This window comes from Harpia harpyja, chromosome 4, assembly GCF_026419915.1.
Source record: "Harpia harpyja isolate bHarHar1 chromosome 4, bHarHar1 primary haplotype, whole genome shotgun sequence".
NCBI lineage: Eukaryota > Metazoa > Chordata > Aves > Accipitriformes > Accipitridae > Harpia > Harpia harpyja.
The window spans coordinates 65,746,936-65,765,700 of record NC_068943.1 but is presented as its reverse complement, the minus strand read 5'-3'; the positions used below and the strand labels follow the sequence as shown (position 1 = coordinate 65,765,700).

Genomic DNA, 18,765 nt, shown 5'->3' with positions numbered 1-18,765 from the left:
AAATATACATCCTGTGTTTCTTCAAAAGCAAAGTTGAAAGGGGTGATTTGGAGCAGTATTTTTTCTTTCCTGCAAGCTTTTAACAATTTTAAAGAAGTTATAAAGTATGATATAGCAATAGTAGCGCATTATCAAGAGCAAAGAAGCAAACATGCAACTAGCATGAAGTCTTTCTAGGTTGGCACCTATAAATTAAAACACACCAGCTGATCTGCAGCTGTAACAATTGGTAGTCTGTCACAACTCCTTGCTATGAGCCAACTGAAGCCTAGAACTCTGTTTAGATTGTTCTGCTTTATTGATGCAGGTCTAATAAAAATATCTTCTCTCCATTTATAGTGCAGTTGCTATGTGGGGCCTGCTCTGATGTCTTGTTCCTGCTATCAAATGTTTTACACTGCATGCTGGTTGGTACTTCTGGGCAGTCAATTGAGGATTTGGTATGTACTCATTCGTATTAGATATTCTACCTATTTTTTTTATAGTGAGTGAAGAGGGCTGTGATAAAGCCCATGTTTTGTGATGACGATAGTGAGATGCACAAGGCAGAGATCGCTGACAGTGAATTTAATTATTTGTAATTAAAAAGGAGTGAATTTCCAGTATTGCTGGCTAAAACATGTTCTGTGTTAGTAATCCTAAACTGTCTCTGAACTCAGTGTTTGCATATGGACAGAACTGATTCATGTATGTGACATTTGACATGAAGTGCCAGATTCAATCACATGAGTGATGAAATGCAAGTGCATTTAGAAGAAACAACTCTTAACACATAGTAAGCCTGCTTGCATCCTCATGTGCTTTGGGATAGTCTATGCCAAATTTGGCTGCCATCTTCATTTTTAAGAAGTGAGCTCTGTGCCCAGCTTCCCTGTGGTAGATAAGCTCCCTTCTAGAAAACAGTACCCTCAAAGCGCCTGTTACACCTACAGTAATTGGCATTTACAGAAGGGAATAGCTGGGGAAATTACCCACATGAAAACAGGGGGTTTGATGTCTTGTAAGAAGCCTGAGACTTTATGCGGGCAAAGCATTCCCACATCTGCTCCTGTCCTAGGGCGAGAGTTGGGTTTTATTGCCTTTTATGGGAAATATGTAATCTCCTTCATTTTTGTATGTGAAAGATTAGAGTATAACTCATGCAAAAATCATTAACCTGTGTTTGAAGAAATAAAAAAATTAGCGAATTGAGTGTGTCTATCTGCTTTGGGAAGCTGAGGAGAGTGAGGTAGCATTTTTAAATTTCTGTAACAAATAGAACTAAAAATACATAATGTTTCAAGAGTTGAAGCATATGAAAAATGTTAAGCATCATACACTGATGCTTCAGAATCCCTGTATACACTGTGTTAAAGGTGAAATACTTTGAATTGCAACGTAACCATGATGAATTGGGATCAATGGGGACACTGAATAGGCATTAACAATCAATATCCAATATAAAATAAGAAGAATATGACATAGTTGTGAAGCCTCAGTATGTTGTGTGTGGTTTATAAGGCTCTAACATGCCATTGAACTCCACAGTAAATACTCCCAATTTCTTACTGATTGAACTAAATTTACAGGTCATGATCCAAATTTAACCAGGCTTTTTTTTTTTTTTTTAAACTTTGCTCTTAGGCCTTTGCTCCTTGCACTGTTGTGTTGCTGTAGTTGTAAAACACAACCTGCTGAACACTAACAGAATCAGGTCAGTACGCCTTGATAAATTTATGTTTCTGTTCCTTTACACAAATGAGAATTTCAAGATGCAACTCAGCATGGGTGTGTTAGTGTTTGTATACATCTGTCACTTTAACAAACTTACTGGAAAAAAAAAATCAGTCTTTACCTATTTATGTTGAAACTTGTTTTTAAAGTTCAGTACATTTTCTAAATAAGATGTCTGCCTTAATATTGTCTTGCTGTTTTCAAAGAAAGAGGCAGTTAATTTAATACTACTGACTCTCATCTCTTCCAAATCCTCTTTTCTTAGGAAAGTATCTATTAGCTTTTCTTCTTGATTTTTATTTTCTTTTTTAGTTCATTGAGGTTCCACAGATGTCTCTTGGAGTGAGGTAATCTTACATCAGTGACCCAGGAAAAAACATCTTCTTTCAAACACCGTACCTGTTTTCCTTGCCTAAACTCACACTGATAACATTCAATGTTAATACACTTTTATCTCTATGAACAACTCTTCAGGAAACAAGCTAACAGAAAATGAGCTCATTTTCTGCAGCCACTTACGTACTTCTATAATTACAAGACTGTCCACAAATATGTTACAGTAGATTTTTTTTTTTCTTTTCCTGCAAGAGCCTAGAAACGTGATTATTACCACATAGAGAAGCTCAGTTTCTCCAAGATCTTGCTACAAAATTTTCTTGTAGGAATCCAAAAGCTAATGAGCATACACCATTAATGGATTGTGTAAAAGATGCAAATTTGTATCCAGGAGATAAGAGAATTTTAATTTCTTAATTATTTGCAATTAATGCATTCTTTGTGACTTGTGATTGCCTCTGGGGTTAAGGTGGTTGAAGAAAAAGGTGCCAATTCTTGTATAATTCTAAACAGCTGCTTGAGAAAGGTATTTGTTTATGTCCCTATCTTGAATTATACCTATGCATTATGTACTTGCATGAACTGCTACAGAAATTTAGAGATCAAGACATCCAACAGGCCACACATTTGTAAGTTACTTGAAATGTGTTTGAAGTCACAAGCCTAAGCAGTTAGATGACAGAACCCAAAAAGGAGTAAGAATTATCTCTATTGTAGAATAGCTTAAACTATGACAACTACTGATGCTGCAATGTATAGCACTGGCAGTACATTGCTAGTGAGGGTACAGCTCTCCTCCTGAATCAAAATGAGCTGCAAGAATTGTCATTTTGCTAGTATAAATGCAGCTCTGCTAGTGACTTTCACCATCCCAACTAGCCTTGCACCTTTACACACCTTGAGGCACGAGGCTAAAACATGCTGCTTTTTTGCTTGATGTTCAGAAGTCTGCACAAAAACAAGGCCATAGTGCTGACAGTGAGAAGTTACTGTGCAGAAAAGGATAACTGCCCAATTATTGGTTAAAGAGTGGGAAAAGACCCCCACAACCTTGGGTTCATTTTGTGAGAAGCATGTTGTATTCTAGTTCTCCCAAGCTGTCTTTGGATTTCACAACATCACAGGTACATACCCAGCAGCTGGCTGGGACTTTGGATACTTTTACCAGTATGCACAACTCCTAGAAAATCTCAACAACAAAGGAGGTAAATAATGTAAAGAACAAGAACATCCTAAAGGAAAAGCCCAACTTGGCTCCTTATTGGTCTGTTAATCATTGAGATTTGCCTGATAAGTAAGTGAGGCAGGGACTAAAAGTGTTTGAGGCTGAATTTGTAGCCAGAGTACAATGTGGTGTTTAAATGATCTTTCTGTCCCCAGCTGCAGAGTGCAGACTTGGCCCTACATGTGATTCAGAAAGGAGCTGGAGCTAATGGAATCCACTACTACATCTTGCAGCTGAAGCAGCACCTTCTCCAAAGATGCCAAACAAAAGGCATGTGGCCAGGGAACAAGAGATGCTCACTTTGGGCGGATGAAAGCTTCACTCTCAAGTAGAAGGATAAAGATTTCACTCCTTGTGCAGTTAAGTTTACACACTATAGAACCTGAATGTATTACCTAAAAACCAAGCATAAAATAAATCTAGAACTAAAAGCACAATTTGATGGACCAGGATAGAAATTTTGGATCTAAAACCAGCCTCATTTTACACCGATACAGAATTTCTTTCTCTGACTGTGAACACAAAGATGATACCAATTAATACCAGACTAACACAGGAATGACTACAAAATTACATATATTGGATTTATTGAACAGTAACTCTTTACCCAGTTTTGGAATTTCACAATACTTAATCAAATTGTGTGGACTGCTAGCATGCATGCTGCTAGTTCTTATTTAGTGACATTTTATAATTATTCATGGTAATGAAAAAAAGTAAACTCTGCAAACATTCAGACCATGCAAGAACTCATATCTTAACACAGCTGAAGAGATAGCAACTTCTCTAAATGAAACATCATATATTTAAAATGTTTCACTTTATTAACAATAAATTAATCTGTGGCATCACTGATCAACAAAACACTAAAAGATAAAGTGTACATATTGTCTACATACTGATCAGAAAGGCAACATCATTGCTACCTTCATAAAAACCAGAGCAATGCTAATGAGCTTATATACATATTTCATTTTCAACCATATGAACAACACTGTGAGAGAAGAAATACAATTCCACATTTCCCCAATTTTTCTATTAAATAAGGCAATAATAAAAAGCATAGCATCACAATAACCTACTTAAAACTCTAGATACTGAGTCCTGACATAATACAGTGCTCAGAGGAATGTGCAAAAATAAACATTTGGATTTGCACTTTGATTCTTCATTGTGTAAAATTAAAAAAAACCAAACAAAACACAACCACAAAACCACAACTGTTCCAGATTCCGCTGTCAGGAAAAACAAAAGAAAAGCTTCTGGGAGAATCCAAACTGACAAAGCTGTTCTTTCAGCCCGTGGCACTATTTGGAATATCTTGAGCATCTGCTAAATGTAGTTTTTGGCTGAAGCAAACCATTAAGGAATAACATTTCACATATAGATAAGGTATAGATAAGATACTATGTTACACAAAACTATGTTTAGTCCTGTGACAGGTATGCACCAGTCCAAATGACTTCAGTTCTATTAAGTCCTATGCTAGTTCTCAACCAGTAGATTCATCTTCCTTGATGAGACTTAAGCATTACATACCTCCAGAATTAGCTAGCAGATCAAGGGGGATGGTAGATTATTTTTATCACTATTGTGTGATAGTAACATCCCATTCCACTTGCATTCTTTATGAGACCTAGCCTTAAACAGCTTTCCACAGACACAGAGAATGTATATACCAGTGCAGTATCTCAAGTCCCAAACCAGAGTCCCACCTGCCTCAATGCATACAAAGTGTGTAAGATCAGAAATAAGTAGACTGCAGTATAAACTGAATGTAACACTCTTCAACTGTGTTCTCAGCTTATCAAAAGCATAAAAGCATAAAAGACAAGCCAAGACATTCAGCTATCTTCTGGGTGGGCTAAGAGCACACATTTGTTCAATTACCAAAGCTCTGCTGAAGTATTTGACTCAACCGTAGTCTGACCCTAGAAACAAAAAATTAGGTCAGTCCACTATTCAGAGTAGTATCAGTGATAAACAGCTGCACATATTTCTAGAAAAAAATAAAAGATAATAGGATTCACTTATCAATGGGACAGAACACTTTTCTGAATACTATAAAAGGAATATTACTATGTATGTTTGTTCTAGAGTGTCTCAGCAGGATGCATGAAGAAAGACCCTGCTTCTGAGGGGCTTTGCCATCATCTGTCAACATGCTGTCTGAAGTGGTACACGCTAGCTAAATAAATCGCTGTATTAAAAAAAGGCCTGTTATTAAAAGTCTTAAGATCCAGTCATTTATGTAATGGAAGAACCTAAAATCCATGCTGTATGTTATTGAAGCAATTTGACTCCTCTAAAGACACCAGTTACTGGGGAAATATACTGTAATTTGATTACAGTTTACAATAATTATAATACAAAATAGACATTTAAGGAAAAGGATACATAGATGAATTCAGTTCTTCTAGCTGCAACATAAATGTAGAAAGTATCAGAAATGGCATTTCAGTTAGTCAAATAAATGCAACAATTATGCTGACACAATGAAATAAATACATTAAGACAGTGAAGGAAATCACTAATAGTGTGGGCTGAAATATATGGTTTTATTACAAAAAACAAAGCAAACCTGCACTGAGCTAAATCCCAAATTAAGCTTACATCTTCTGATCTCAGGAAATGTAAAGAGATTTTAACAGTTTTGGTTTTTATGGAAATACACTAGAGAAAGGAGAAACTGAAAGTGTAGAATATACAGATCTAAATTCCTTGTTGTGTGTGGTCTTCCCCAGATGCAGGAGGATGGACCACAGGGAAAATGGTCATAGTTCCCTGGTACATTGGCTGTCTCTAAACAGGCCTACATCCTCAGACAGTTTACAGCTAGAGTGCTCCACTCGCCAAAACAAGCAGCAGCCTATAAAAAAAAGAAAACAAGGTACTGTGTTTTCTAAAACCAAAATGAGGGCAGGGCTTATGTCTTGGGTGACTACAGAACTATTTCTCCTCAACTGTAAATCACTGCCCACCCAGTAGTGTTGTTTTCCTGAGCTGAGTGCTGTGGGCAAAGTTCCATATTTTCTGCCTTCCTAGTACTTACATCTGACAGCAGCCTATCCAGGTTGGAGTCACTGGCTAGTTTTCTTTTATCTTCAGGGAGTTCTTCCAACTCCCCGTAGAGCTCCAGATTGAGGCGAGCAAGTTTCTCCTGCATACTCCGCACGTGCTCCATCTGCTCTATGGAACATTCATTTCCTAAAAGGATGAGCAACAGCTTTAGATAAAGAAACCTGACAGAGCAAATGAAGGTGTGAAGATGCAGCTTTTTACATCAGAGAAGAAGAATTTAAACATCAAATTTACAAGTTAATTTTCTTTCTCAATGATTTTTCCCTGTTTCACTACTGAAATTTCTGTCACCCTGTCTGGTGTTACATTGTGCTGAACTTAACAATAACCACCGAATGTACTAACCTGGTTTTTAGCATATATGTGTTTTTTCTATACTCTGAATTTCTCTCTGATTTAGGAAGGCCCAGTATTTTTAACTTTAAATATGATCACAATAAATCTTCTTTCTAATTTTGATAAATCTTGAGGGTTTCTTTCTTGTAACTGATGCTTTATATAATACAGACTTTTCAGGTTCTCTTGCAAAATTGGTGTGGAATTAACATCACATGCTGACCTAACACTAAACTTGCCAAAGCATATATGCATCTTGCTACACAGTACAGAGAAAAAATGGAAGCAGAAGTGTGTCATGGTTTTTTTTTTTTTTGAAACCTCCATCAATTGTGAAGTAGCAAGAAGAGTAAGATGCTAAGACAGAAGAGTAAGCTGGGTAAACTGCAACTTGCATTGGATTCCATAAAAGTTGTTACCAACAGTCTAAAGAGTTAATATGCAAAATCAGGTGCTAAATACAGTTACTTCTTATTATTCCTATACTGTCATAAGTGACTTTAAACTTGGTATCTTAAATCCATAAGCCAAGGTACTGCCTTTGGTATGCCCTGCTGGAAGCAACAATGAAATGGCATTTGAATCATCTCACACCAAAGACAACATTACAATAGGACTACCATTTAAAAATGCAGTAAGATCTCTTAAGTTATGTTAAACATTTCATATAGCAGAGACCAATATGACAAACTGGCAGTCTGTCTGTACAGCACATTTCTTTGCAAATGTTACCATCGTATAGCTATAAAAACAATTACTGTATACAGACAATTCGTGCACTTACCAAATGCTTGAAGTTTGCCAGAGTGAAAGTCATTCAGGAGACTCAGAAGTCCCCTTTCCATTTCCTGGACATCTGATACATCTGTGAGAAAAGAATGTTGGATTGGTGCTGCCTGCGCCCCTTTTGCTTCACCTCCTGGAGGTTTGGCTTTCTCTTTTATTACACTGAAAAAAAATAAACAAACAAACCAAAAAGATTACTGCCTGCTTTCACTTTCACTGAGAATCTGAAATGCAAGATAAGTGTACATCTGGGCTTTGAAAATGAAATGGAAAATATATAATACATATTTCAATCACTTCTTTTAAGTTTAAAAATGGATCACCAGTTTGTCTTAAGAATAAAGAACAACATCACTGTCTTGACAGTTTAATACTGCAAACTGGATTCCAACAATCTGCTTTCCTACTAATAGTGGGAAACATCAATGGAGCACATGTATGTTGTAATGGCCATCTTAATAATCTAAAGAGGACCATTACCCAACAATGGCACATGGGGCATTACCTGTGTAAAATCACCCAACAAGCATCTGCAAATTCTCTTTAAGCCAGGGAGAAAAATCCTCAACAATCGTATGGTCCTATTGTTGCAAACACCTATAGACTACAACCACTGTGGAAAACTATTCATTACAACCTATACAGGAAAGTGACCTTGCCTCCAGATAAATTTTCCTAGAGCTCCTTATTCCCACCATCAAATAACATCCCAATTTTGTAAAACTCACCATCAAAAGCAGTCTCCCAGTATTCCAACACATACCAAACGGTACTAGTCCATGCCCAAACAAATGTTAAATGTGCTAAAAATTATCTACAGCCCCCTCTGCAATAAAACCATCAAAATTCCTGGATGCCATATATTTTTCTCTAGACATAAAATTTACTCAGAGCACCATGTGCCCATAGAAACTACATGAATGAAAATGAATAACCATTATAAATCCAAATGAATACACAATAGATATGGAAGCTAAACAAACAATTACCAGTGAGAAGCAGTATATTCCATCTCTGACCCAGAGACAGACGGACAGACAGACAGACAGACTGCATCCTAACCTAGTACAATTCAGGTAAGGGGCTGTTTTCTTCCCTGATTTGCCCACCCACGTGTGCACACAGCCTTTCTCTCACATTGGCATGGCTGCTTCTGCAGCCTTACAGTGAGTTTGTTCAGAATCTGATTCAGTGAAAGATTTGGAGCCTAAAAATTAAAATTTAGAATACTGTGGGATATTAAAAAAGAAAAAAAAAATCACAGGCTTAGTAAAGGCTTTATTTAATTAGGGAAGATAACAGGGTTTACAGCATAGTAAGCCCCACCCTTCCCTTGAATACTCCCATGTTCTGCAAGTCATAAATTCTCTCTTTCCTATGGGAAATAATAATTTTTTTTCCAACCTAACAGCTTCTGTAGTCTATCATATAGACTACATAATAAATATGCTGGAACAACTAATGGTCCAGCAATTATCATATCCAGTTCAACTCAGAGCAACACGTCTCAATTTAACTTGGGCTATTTCTGCTTCAATTTCAGACTTAAAGAAAGGTTTGTATGCCAGAAAGGTCACAGATTTTTTCCACCTGTATCTGAAGTTTAATACAATGTATTACTGTTCCTGGAAAACTTATTTCATGAGATTATTGCAGATGAAGTGAAAAAATGAGTTAACTACTCCTACTCCACTATCGTAACAGCAGTTCATCCTTACATTGTTATGTCAATTACCACTCCTGCTGGGAAAGTTTCAGAAATTGTCTGTATTACCACTGCTTGGTAAGCTTGACTTAACAATTGAGCAAGAATGTCCTTTTCCAAAACTTAAAGCAAAAAGGACATTTTCTTCTCTAGCCAATATTGTGGGCTACAAGAAATGAATTCCTAGTACAGTCCAGAATAGTGTTGAGACTTAAGTAAACTGTACAGTCAGCTGCAGAAACCACCAATTTATAGCACGTTAGTATTTATTACTATTATTTCCCTCAAAATAGTAACACATTTTTCGTGAAAAATAATGAATAATGAATTTCTGCAATGTGAAGTCTATACATCAGGTCAATACTGGATCCTTCAAACAGACTATCTGTGCTAAAGACAACAGTTCAGTATTTAAACTTCTGCTCATACTTACAAGTCAATAAACTCATCTGCCTTTCCCTAGCTAACGTTTCACTTTAAAAATCCCTCTTCACTCATTTATCTACTGTATCTGCCATGGCCAAGAAATCTCTTTTGTAACATGCAGGAAAATTAACATTCTCAAACTGAAATAGATGTATCATCAATAACACACAAACTATTCCAAAATGGTACTTTCTGAAGAGCTGAATGCCTCTGCACATGAGTATGGCCTGGGAGCTACCATGGCCCCCACTCATAGGCCCCCAAACAAAAGACACCCAGAAATTCCAGTTCTAGCTCATCCTGTTCAATATACATCCTTCCTTTCCTGCCTTCCTTGTCAGTTCCAACCTTGCAGTCAGGTAATATTTTATTTGTTCCTCACAGCTGTACATCTGGGGCTCTGCTATCTCCCATATGACACCCACATTTGCCATATTTGATCACCCGACTCTTGTCTTTCACCCGTCATGTCAGGCTATCATCTCTTCAGCTAAACTGTAATGAGTCTACAGCATTGTGTAACATTTTATAAAGCTTATAAAAGAGTATTGAGCACCTTCCTTTTCTGTAAAACCATTACACTGCATTAAACACAAACTGCTTTGCTAAAAAAGACACATCATCAAAAATTTTCACAAGTCTGAAGCTCGCTCTTTTCATTCTGTCCCAGTCAGTCTAAACACCCTTCAGACTGTCTGAGCATTGGCAGGTTTCTGGCTCTCACTTCCACTAAGCTTTCAAGACGCTCCCAAGCTTACCGTTTTAACTTTGGTTTTTGTACTGCAGGCTGTGGTGCGGGATTTGAAAAGGCTGTACTTTTGCTGACCGGCACTGAGTTTTTCTTGGAGTTAGCAACCTGAGCAGGGTGACTGGTAGATGATTTGGGGCTCCTTCTCTTGGTTTTCCTTTCTTCCATTTCTTCCAATTTACTGCATCTAGACTAATTTCTTGCCCTCCAAAGGGAAGGAAAAAAAGTAAGAAATATCCATTAAAACTGGCATGTACAATAAGAGCAAGGGAAAAGACAGGTCACAGTGCATGGAAATACAGCTTTATAGTTTCTTCAAAAAGATGAGCAGTCACTCATTTCTTCAAACAAGACAATCCAGTTTTCAGGAGAAGCTGCCCAGGCCTGCCTGATCAGCAAAACAGGCAGGAATTAAAATCTTCTGCATCAGCTTCAGCCGACAGGTACCTCAAAATTATCTCAAGCTTTGCGTCCCGTGGATTACTGCTAGAAAACACCGTGACTGCTCAAGTCCACGCCAATCAAAATACCGAGAAACGACGGTGGCATGAGGATGTTGTGATTCATCCTTGCCAAATAACTTCCTCTAAAGGGAGGGGCAATGCCCTTGTCAAAGCTCAGCCGATGCCGAGTTATTATTGCTATTATAGATGCTACTGATGGGTGCTACCCAGTGATACATACGCTAGATGGCTGCTATTATCGGGTGCTACCTAATAACCTCCTGGCCTGGGGAAACGCCTCCTCTGCAATCCACCACCCCGCTGGGGCGGCAGAGGGTGCAGCGCGCACAGCGAGGCGAACCCCGGGACGCCATCGCCGACCCACCGAGGGCCGCTTCCCCGCTCCGGACCCGCTGGCGCCGCCGCCGCCGCCGCCACCTCCCGGAGCAACCACCCCTGCCCCTTGCGACAGACGGCCCCGACCGCAGGCCGCCATTTTATCAGCACGCAGACCGAGGACGCCGCCTATCACTCCGGAAGGAGGAAGGTGGGGGCGGACGACCACCCTCCCCCCGACCCCCCACCAGCCGCCCTGACGGCGCACGTTAAACGGCCGCCGAAGCGCAGGCCCCGCCCCGCGGCCCCGCCCCCCCGGCCGCCCGCTACCTGTGGGGAGGCCGAGGCCCCGCCCCCGGAGCCGCGCGCGGACCCCCCCGGCCTCCCCGGCTCTCACCCCTCCCCCGGCGAAGCGGAAAGCTCAGCCCGGCGCGCGGGTCACATGACTGCGCTTGGGGGCGGAGCGGCCCGGCTGCCCTGCGAGATGCATTGTGGGAGTCCCGCCCCCTGCCGGCGGCCGTACTCCCTCGGCGGGCAGGGTGACTACCGCTCCCAGAATCCCCCGCGGCAAGAGGCGGCTGGCTCGGAACGCGCGCAGGCCACCTAAGTCGGCGCCGGGCGGGGCCGAGCCCTTCCCTGCGCATGCGTGAGAGCCGAGCGTCTGCCCGCCCCTCCCGCCCCTCCCCCCCCGCGTGCGGGGGTGGGGTTGCCGGGCGGAGCCGGAGCAGCCGTTAACGGCTGAAAGGGGTGGTGCCACCGGCCGCCTCCTGCCGCGCTCCGAGGGGCGGGCGAGCGGGCGTCTTCGCCGGCACAGCTGCTTCCCGTGACGGACAGCTGTCTGCGGCCCCGGTGTTTCCACGGCAGCGGGAGTCCTCCACCGCGGGCCGCACCGCCGCCCGCTGCCCCGGGGCCCTCCGATTTGCGCATGCGTGTCAGGCTCGTCACGGAGGCGCCGCTGGCCGTGCTAGAAATGCTGGCGAAACGACAAATTCCCTAGCTCTCAAACGTGAAAAACGTCAGGGGAGCTGAACGGTTTGAAAAGGGCTTGTCGCTGCCTCGGGAGCCCTGCATTTCGCGCCCCGTGGGACCTGCGGAGCTGTATCACCTGCACAGACACAGACGCTGGAACGTGAATGGGTTTTGTAGGTTTGAGGCGTTGGTTTGGTGCGTGACGGGGTCTCGTCAGTGACGGGCCCTGTACTCCAGAGGGCAGCGTCACTTCGCGCTCTGGAGCTCTTTAAGCCTACGCTCTTTACCTTTCCGTTCCCGGCGGCTGAGCTCTCTACTCCGAAGTAGCAAGGGTAGGAAACAGGTCTGGTAGACAAGGAGGACCCACCCTTCTGTCATAGGTTATCGATCCAAGTTAAATGAGGAGGACCCTGCTGCCACGTTTAGTTTGATGCAGCTCTCTGTCTTTTCCGACCTCAATTCCAGTCCTGAGTACTTGGCTTGCAGGAGCTTCATTTTCAAGGCAGGCAGTATTAGCAGGGCGTGCCTACCTAGCCTTAGTAATTAATAAATTCAGCCCCCCCCCTCCCCCCCCCCCCTTTTCCCCGGTGCCGTTGCTATTGTAGAGGAACTCAAACGATTGCATTTCTGGTCATCACTTGTCTCTTCAGTGGTCCCTGTCACTGATGGCTTGGCACATCTTTCCTAGCTATGGCTGGTAGCTTGAGGCATTTTTCCCCCATGTGACAGTAGTTTGTCGCCTAGACAGATGAACTTACCAACTACCTCCACAATTTGTCCATCAACTTGAATTTTTTCTACTTGTGATGAGATCCTAGTTTTTAACTGAGAAACATGTTCATAACTGTGTGTTTTCTGATGAAAATTCTCAGACATTATTCACACAACAGCTGTGAAGGGTGGGTATAATCTGCATCACCCAGAGTGAAAACATCAGCCCAAAGCTTTACCAGTCTTTGCAAGGATGTGTGTCGATATAAAGTTATCTCATGGCTTAAGAGGTGCAGCTGGGATGCATCCTTACCTCTGCCTAGACCTTATATGATACCAAAAAATGGGTTCTCCAATTGTACCCTGATCCTGAACTTTCTCATGGATCTTGAATTAGACCCAAGGAGGTCTAGATAGGTAGATATAATAGTGCCTCATCAAGACTTCTGTGGGACATTGCAGTTGTGAGACTCAGTGGCCACTTTGAGTCTGAAAAGGGAGATGGCATTTGCAATGACTCTCAGGTGAAGGACAGGGACCGAATGTCCACTGCAGGTCACTCTGCAGTGAACGTAATTCCTTGCAGCAGGACACAGCTTGGGTCTGAGGAACTGGATCAGTTCTGATACATTACAAAGAGTTTTGTTGCAAGAAAGCCGTACCAGGGATTGACTGACAGTTCACTTATGGGAATAAACAATCTAGGGGTGTTTACATATAAGCTACAAGTGTCACAGGAAAAAAGGCGCAAGTGAGAAGAAAGAAAAACTCTGTAACATCAGAGATACGTTAAACAAAAAGGTGGTGGTACAAGACTTAAGGGACAGTTAGAGAAGTAGAAACAGTTGTTTATCATCTTTTTGATTCTTTAATACAAAAGGCTTCTGATACCTAGTTTGGCATGCATTACAGGGAAACAAGAGCTAGCAAAATTCACACAGGCTGTAAGCCAGTCACAAATTCTCAGCCATAGGGCTGCCCAAGTAGAATCCTCATTCACACACATACATATACGTGTGTGTATATATATATATTGGGGGGGGGGGCTACAAAAACTGGAAAAAGCAAGATTTACAGACAGGTTTGGGAGATTTGTATAAGATAAATACTGTTTCTGCAGGGTAACTTCGGAAATGTTTGTTTTGTGTGCATTCTGCTCACTTCTCACACTCTATATAAGCAAGTAAATGTACCCACCTTGCAGTTTGTATATAGAGGTGTGGTTTGGTTTTTCCCCTGTGATTAATGGTGTTCCGTGCATGCAGAACAAAGCAGAGAGGTTTGACAGGACGGAAGGTGACTAGGTATCCTTTGTTTCTACCAAAGCAGTTGAAATAGAATGTCTTATGGGCTGTTTTTAAATAAAGGGAAAATCTTTCCATCACTACTATAAGCATTTTTAAAATAAAGTTACTGTTATATTCAGAAAACAGTTGGATTCCGCAGTCAACCCTGCTTCAGTTTAGTATCTCAGTATGAGGGATCAGGTACACTAACTTAGTTACTCTTACAAAAACAGTGTGTGACTTGGCACCCCAGAAAAGATGCACAACCAATTTTAGCATGCAGGTAATGATTTGTTCCAAGTACATTTCTTATCACTGCACACTACATGACATTAGAATTATTATTAAAATGTCTCTGTTACTTCTATATCTGATTTAACAGAGCCTACAAGGGCAGATAATTGGGAAAGCATCAGACTTTATTGTATGTTTTCATAGTGAAAGTTATTTTATACTGAATAATTAATGCCTTATGAAAGATAATACTGAGTTAAGAGCAAAGAATCACAGGTAGCATGGTCTTGATTTGATAGGACAAATCCTATTGCAGATAACACTGTTGCCTGGAATCAGATAAAGATATCATACATTCACCAGGGGGGAAAAAGTGTGTTTTGGATTATCTCCATGTAGCTGAGCTTTTGCATAATTTTGTATTGTGGTAATGATTCACAGTTCAGAAAATGCTTTTTTCTTCCTTTATAAGGCTTTTTTCTGACAACACCATCAAGCATTACAGCGGTAGCATTTGTGTATACTTGTTGACTGAAGTGCTCCAAGGATAACAGTGTTTTAATAGTAACAATGTTATTGTTAAAGAAGCAAATTAATAAGTTAATTGAATCTGATTTTATTTACCTGTATATCTCCTTACAAACTAGAGGCCCACCTTTGAAGACGCTTTGAAGAAGAACTTCAAAGAAGTTAGTCTGTACTTTGTATTGAGATATGCATGCAAATAAAATCAGATTCTTCTTTCTGAAAACCCTATTCAGTTAACATGAGATGGCAAGTCAGTGCTAAAGGCTTCCAAGACAGTGATGAAAGCATCTAGTTCTTTAGCTTCTATAATTAATCTCAATGTATTTCACAGGGTGGCACCTTGTACTCATGGAAACATGACATTACTGTAGCATCACCCTCCGAAAAAGAGCGTAGTCTGGGACATACCTGTTCATATGAAGTAAAGTAATTATTTCTGGTTTACGACTAGCAGCATAACAAGGTGCGTGTGTATCTATCAGCCACCTAAATGTGCCAAACAGTGCAGCAAAGTTGAAATGATATATAAGGAAAATTAATTAACACTGGATTAATATAGATGTAGAATCATGTGGGTTAGGCACATGTGTATGCTGCTTTACAGAATGATGACAGATATGCCCTCAAGAAATGTCACTGAAAATGTGTCAACATGTATACTTACATTGTGTCTGTCTCTATATATACACACACTACAATTTGGCCATCTAAGCGAAGGAATATAAGCATATATAAATATTTAGACTTCTATATTATTACTGATCAGTTTCCGTCTCTCTAACATGAATAGTCCATTGAAGTCAGCACTATTACACAGGAAAGCAAGTAGTTTAAAACCTCCACCAGTATTATGTGTGTATCCAGTGTCAGCTTCCTGCAAAAAATCAATTCTTGGTTAGCTACCAAAACATTAAATATGTGACCTGCTTACAAACTAAACAAATCTTTAGCCAGAATGTAGATGTTGAATAAACCACCTCCTCGGGCCAGGAGTGTGGTGATTCGGGCACCCACAGCGCAGTAACGAAGGGAGGAAGGAGGGAGAACAGAAGAGACCTGCTGAATCACTTGGAAAGCAGAATCTTTTTGGTTACACGTAAGCCTGCCTCTGAAGTAGGATGGCTGCTCAAAGCTTTTCCCTTCAGTTTGCCCCAGTTTCCTACCATACACCAACCTCTTTAGCTCCTTGCTAATGTCCTCCTGGGACTTTCTTGGTCGGTTTTGTTCCAGCCTTCCTCACTTCTGGAGGTGTCTACTGTTGTCGTGCCCCAGTTCCTTCTCTTTGACTAAGTGTATCTTAAGTTCTCCTCTCCAGCCTTGCTTTGGCCCCTTGCTCTTATAGTTCCTCAAAGACTGAGATGATCTCCCTAGGACCTAGGAGATCCCTAGGAATGAAAGCTGATTCTTCTTATCATGGGAGCTTTGATGAATTCCACCAACTATAAAGACAGCTCTGCTGGTCAGAGCAAAGGTCCATATAGCCCAGTGTCCTAATTCCAAAGCAGCCAATTGCAGATACCTGCCAAAAAACTGTAAGAAGCTAGCAAACATGTGATGCTGCCTCTGAGTACTTCCCAGTCTCCAGCAGGTTTGTGGTTCAGATGCAGTTTCTGTGCACACAGCAATGTTACACAGCAGTCACCCCAAGAACTAGGCCTCTAGGGCCTGAATGGCCCTGACCAGTCCCACCTGGGAACCCCCCCTCCCCACCCATGGGCCCAGGAACCCCATTTCGTCTCAGCCCAGGGCCTTCAATCCCTGCCTAACCTAAGGGTCTCCAGCTCTCTCTTCAGCTCCTGGCTGGACCCCTGGGATGTATGCTGTGGTCTTGCCTCCAGAAAAAAAGCCACCCTGATTTCTTTATATGCCTGGAAAATTAATGTTGAAAGATTATTAACATGTCCACTAGTTAGTCGGGATTTCATATTCACGGTATCATGAAAATAATAGTTGTTGGAAAGCACCTCTTGAGGTCATAGCATCATGGGATACTTCAGGTTGGAAGGGACACCATGAGGTCTCCAAGTCAAAGTAGGGTCAGCTGTGTGCTCAGACCAGGTTGCCCAGGGCTTTATCCAGCCTATCTTGAAAAACCTTCAAGGATGAAGACTGCACAGATGTCCTGTGGCATGACCTCCTGCTCAGAGCAGGGCTACTGCCACATCAGGTCAGCTGCGGCTTTGTCTGGCCAGGCCTTGAAACCTTCAAGAATGGAGGTTCCACCATCCCTGCAGATAACTTGTTCCAGTACTGTGTTACAGTCCTAGTGAAGAAGTTTTTCCTTACACAATTTTTAGTTATATATAAGCACATGTTATTATTCTATATGGATTCAGTAGACACAGAAGCTATTGTACAGTTACATTTGCCTTCCTCTAAATATTTGTAACATGCATTAAGATCCTCCAGAGAGAAAGCACTTTGGAGCTGTACATTAGTTGTTTTAATAACCCTGATGCTCCATCTGGAAAAGAAAAAAGTCTATCATTGGCTCTGCCAACACACTCAGTATTTAAGGTATAGTCCCAAACCTAATACAATTTCTCAGACTCTGTCAGGGATTTAAAACTAAGATTAGTCAGAAATGCATTGGTGGTTCACTAGCGTATAACGCATTCTTCATTAGAATTATTGCAAAATGTTTTCCATGTTTTTAGATGCTGGCATGTTGTAAAAAGAGTAGGGTTTTCTCCAGGATAAGGCTGTGGTCACTTAAAGGAAGTGTGGAGGGAAAGCAGAGAGGGAAGACTTTTTGCACAGGATGATTGCTAATCTCCATCTCTCACCATTGTCGTGCTTGGACAGTGCTTGTTCACATGTTAAAATACATTATAATCAAATGATTCCACCAAACTTTCGCTAAATTTATCATAACTAACCTTTCTCACAGGACTCAAATGACACATTGATAAGACTTGAGAAAAGGCTTGGATAATATGGCACCACTCCTTCAAATGCTTGCATGCATGTTCAATAGTAGACAACAATGAATTTTATATGTGCTTTTGAAATAAATCAAAATAAACCTTGGGCAAGTCTTTCATCCTTGGGCAGCCTGCTGAATTATTTCTGCAGGTACTCATTGAGCTACTCACTGTAAATGTAATGATGTTTACAATCATTCTAAGATTGGCAACATGATATTTACAGAATTCCATCAAGGTCAGCAAAACAGAACCCTTGTGAACCAAAGTGGGAAGTAAATTCAAGAAACAAGACCAGATCAGAAAACATGTGACAAAAGGCTTTTCTTCTGCACAGCTGGGGACGTATTAGTGCAGAGTATGGTTTCTGATGTATATTCTGGAAATAGTATGTGGAAAGGATTGTTGCATTTTATTTAACCTTAAATTTGTAACACCTGTTCTTGGCAGGCACCTGCTCTTTTCCCCTTTTAAATATTTAAATATTGAATAATGTTTATGATTAATTTAGTACAACAAGATAGAAAATGCAGCTCATATCACAAAGAACCAAGGTGCATCTTTTGTTTTCTGTAGCCTGCTTTCTAAACTGTTCAGTAATTTATCACAAGAGGACCATAATGGAGTAAAACCTTGCAGAAAAAAACCAGTCTTAAGGTAACAATTGAAATAAAATACTTGCTCAGTAGTTCTAATAGTTTGGCTAAGTGCCTACAAAAATTGTTTTATTTTCTTTGCCAGTGTTTACACTTATTGTCAGTAGGAGAAACTACTATTCACATTCTCTCTATGAAATGCCACTGAACAGTATTGCTGGTACAGAGTAACCCAGGCATGTCAGGGAAGGTCCAGTAAATACAGTTTAACTTTTAAAAACAATTTCAGCCTCACCTCCAGTGTGCACAAACATGGGCTTGTGGACGTAATCACCTGCACACACCTCAGAATCTTCAGTCATGGCCAAGAATCCCAATAGTG

General features: G+C 40.9%; 1 protein-coding gene and 1 long non-coding RNA gene across 4 annotated transcripts; one reads left to right on the top strand and one right to left on the bottom strand.

Annotated features, from left to right (window-relative positions):
- Positions 1–1,619: 1,619 nt before the first annotated feature.
- Positions 1,620–4,488, top strand: LOC128140554 (uncharacterized). Its single transcript, XR_008234774.1, has 2 exons — positions 1,620–1,693; positions 3,430–4,488. It is a non-coding gene; the product is annotated as an uncharacterized LOC128140554 (long non-coding RNA).
- Positions 3,845–11,648, bottom strand: CCDC28A (coiled-coil domain containing 28A). Of its 3 annotated transcripts, none has more exons than XM_052784526.1 (6): positions 11,533–11,648; positions 10,367–10,561; positions 7,476–7,639; positions 6,327–6,481; positions 5,672–5,694; positions 3,845–4,623 (listed from the first exon to the last, which is right to left on the bottom strand). In XM_052784526.1, exons 2-6 carry the CDS (start codon positions 10,522–10,524, stop codon positions 4,569–4,571), a joined length of 555 nt encoding a protein of 184 aa, XP_052640486.1. In that variant the 5' UTR covers positions 10,525–10,561; positions 11,533–11,648; the 3' UTR covers positions 3,845–4,568. The 3 variants fall into 3 exon arrangements, with proteins under 3 accessions (XP_052640486.1, XP_052640487.1, XP_052640488.1); XM_052784527.1 differs by having other exon boundaries at positions 11,466–11,551; XM_052784528.1 differs by lacking the exon at positions 11,533–11,648 and adding an exon at positions 11,384–11,461.
- Between the last annotated feature and the right edge of the window lie 7,117 nt (positions 11,649–18,765).

Coding starts and splice junctions, on each gene's coding strand:
- CCDC28A (XM_052784526.1), bottom strand. CDS start 10,524: ATGGAAGAAAGGAAAACCAAGAGAAGGAGCCCCAAATCATCTACCAGT. Junction 7,640..10,366: donor CAAAAACCAAAGTTAAAACG/GTAAGCTTGGGA, acceptor ATTTTTTTTCAG/TGTAATAAAAGAGAAAGCCA. Junction 6,482..7,475: donor TGGCAAACTTCAAGCATTTG/GTAAGTGCACGA, acceptor TCATCCTTTTAG/GAAATGAATGTTCCATAGAG.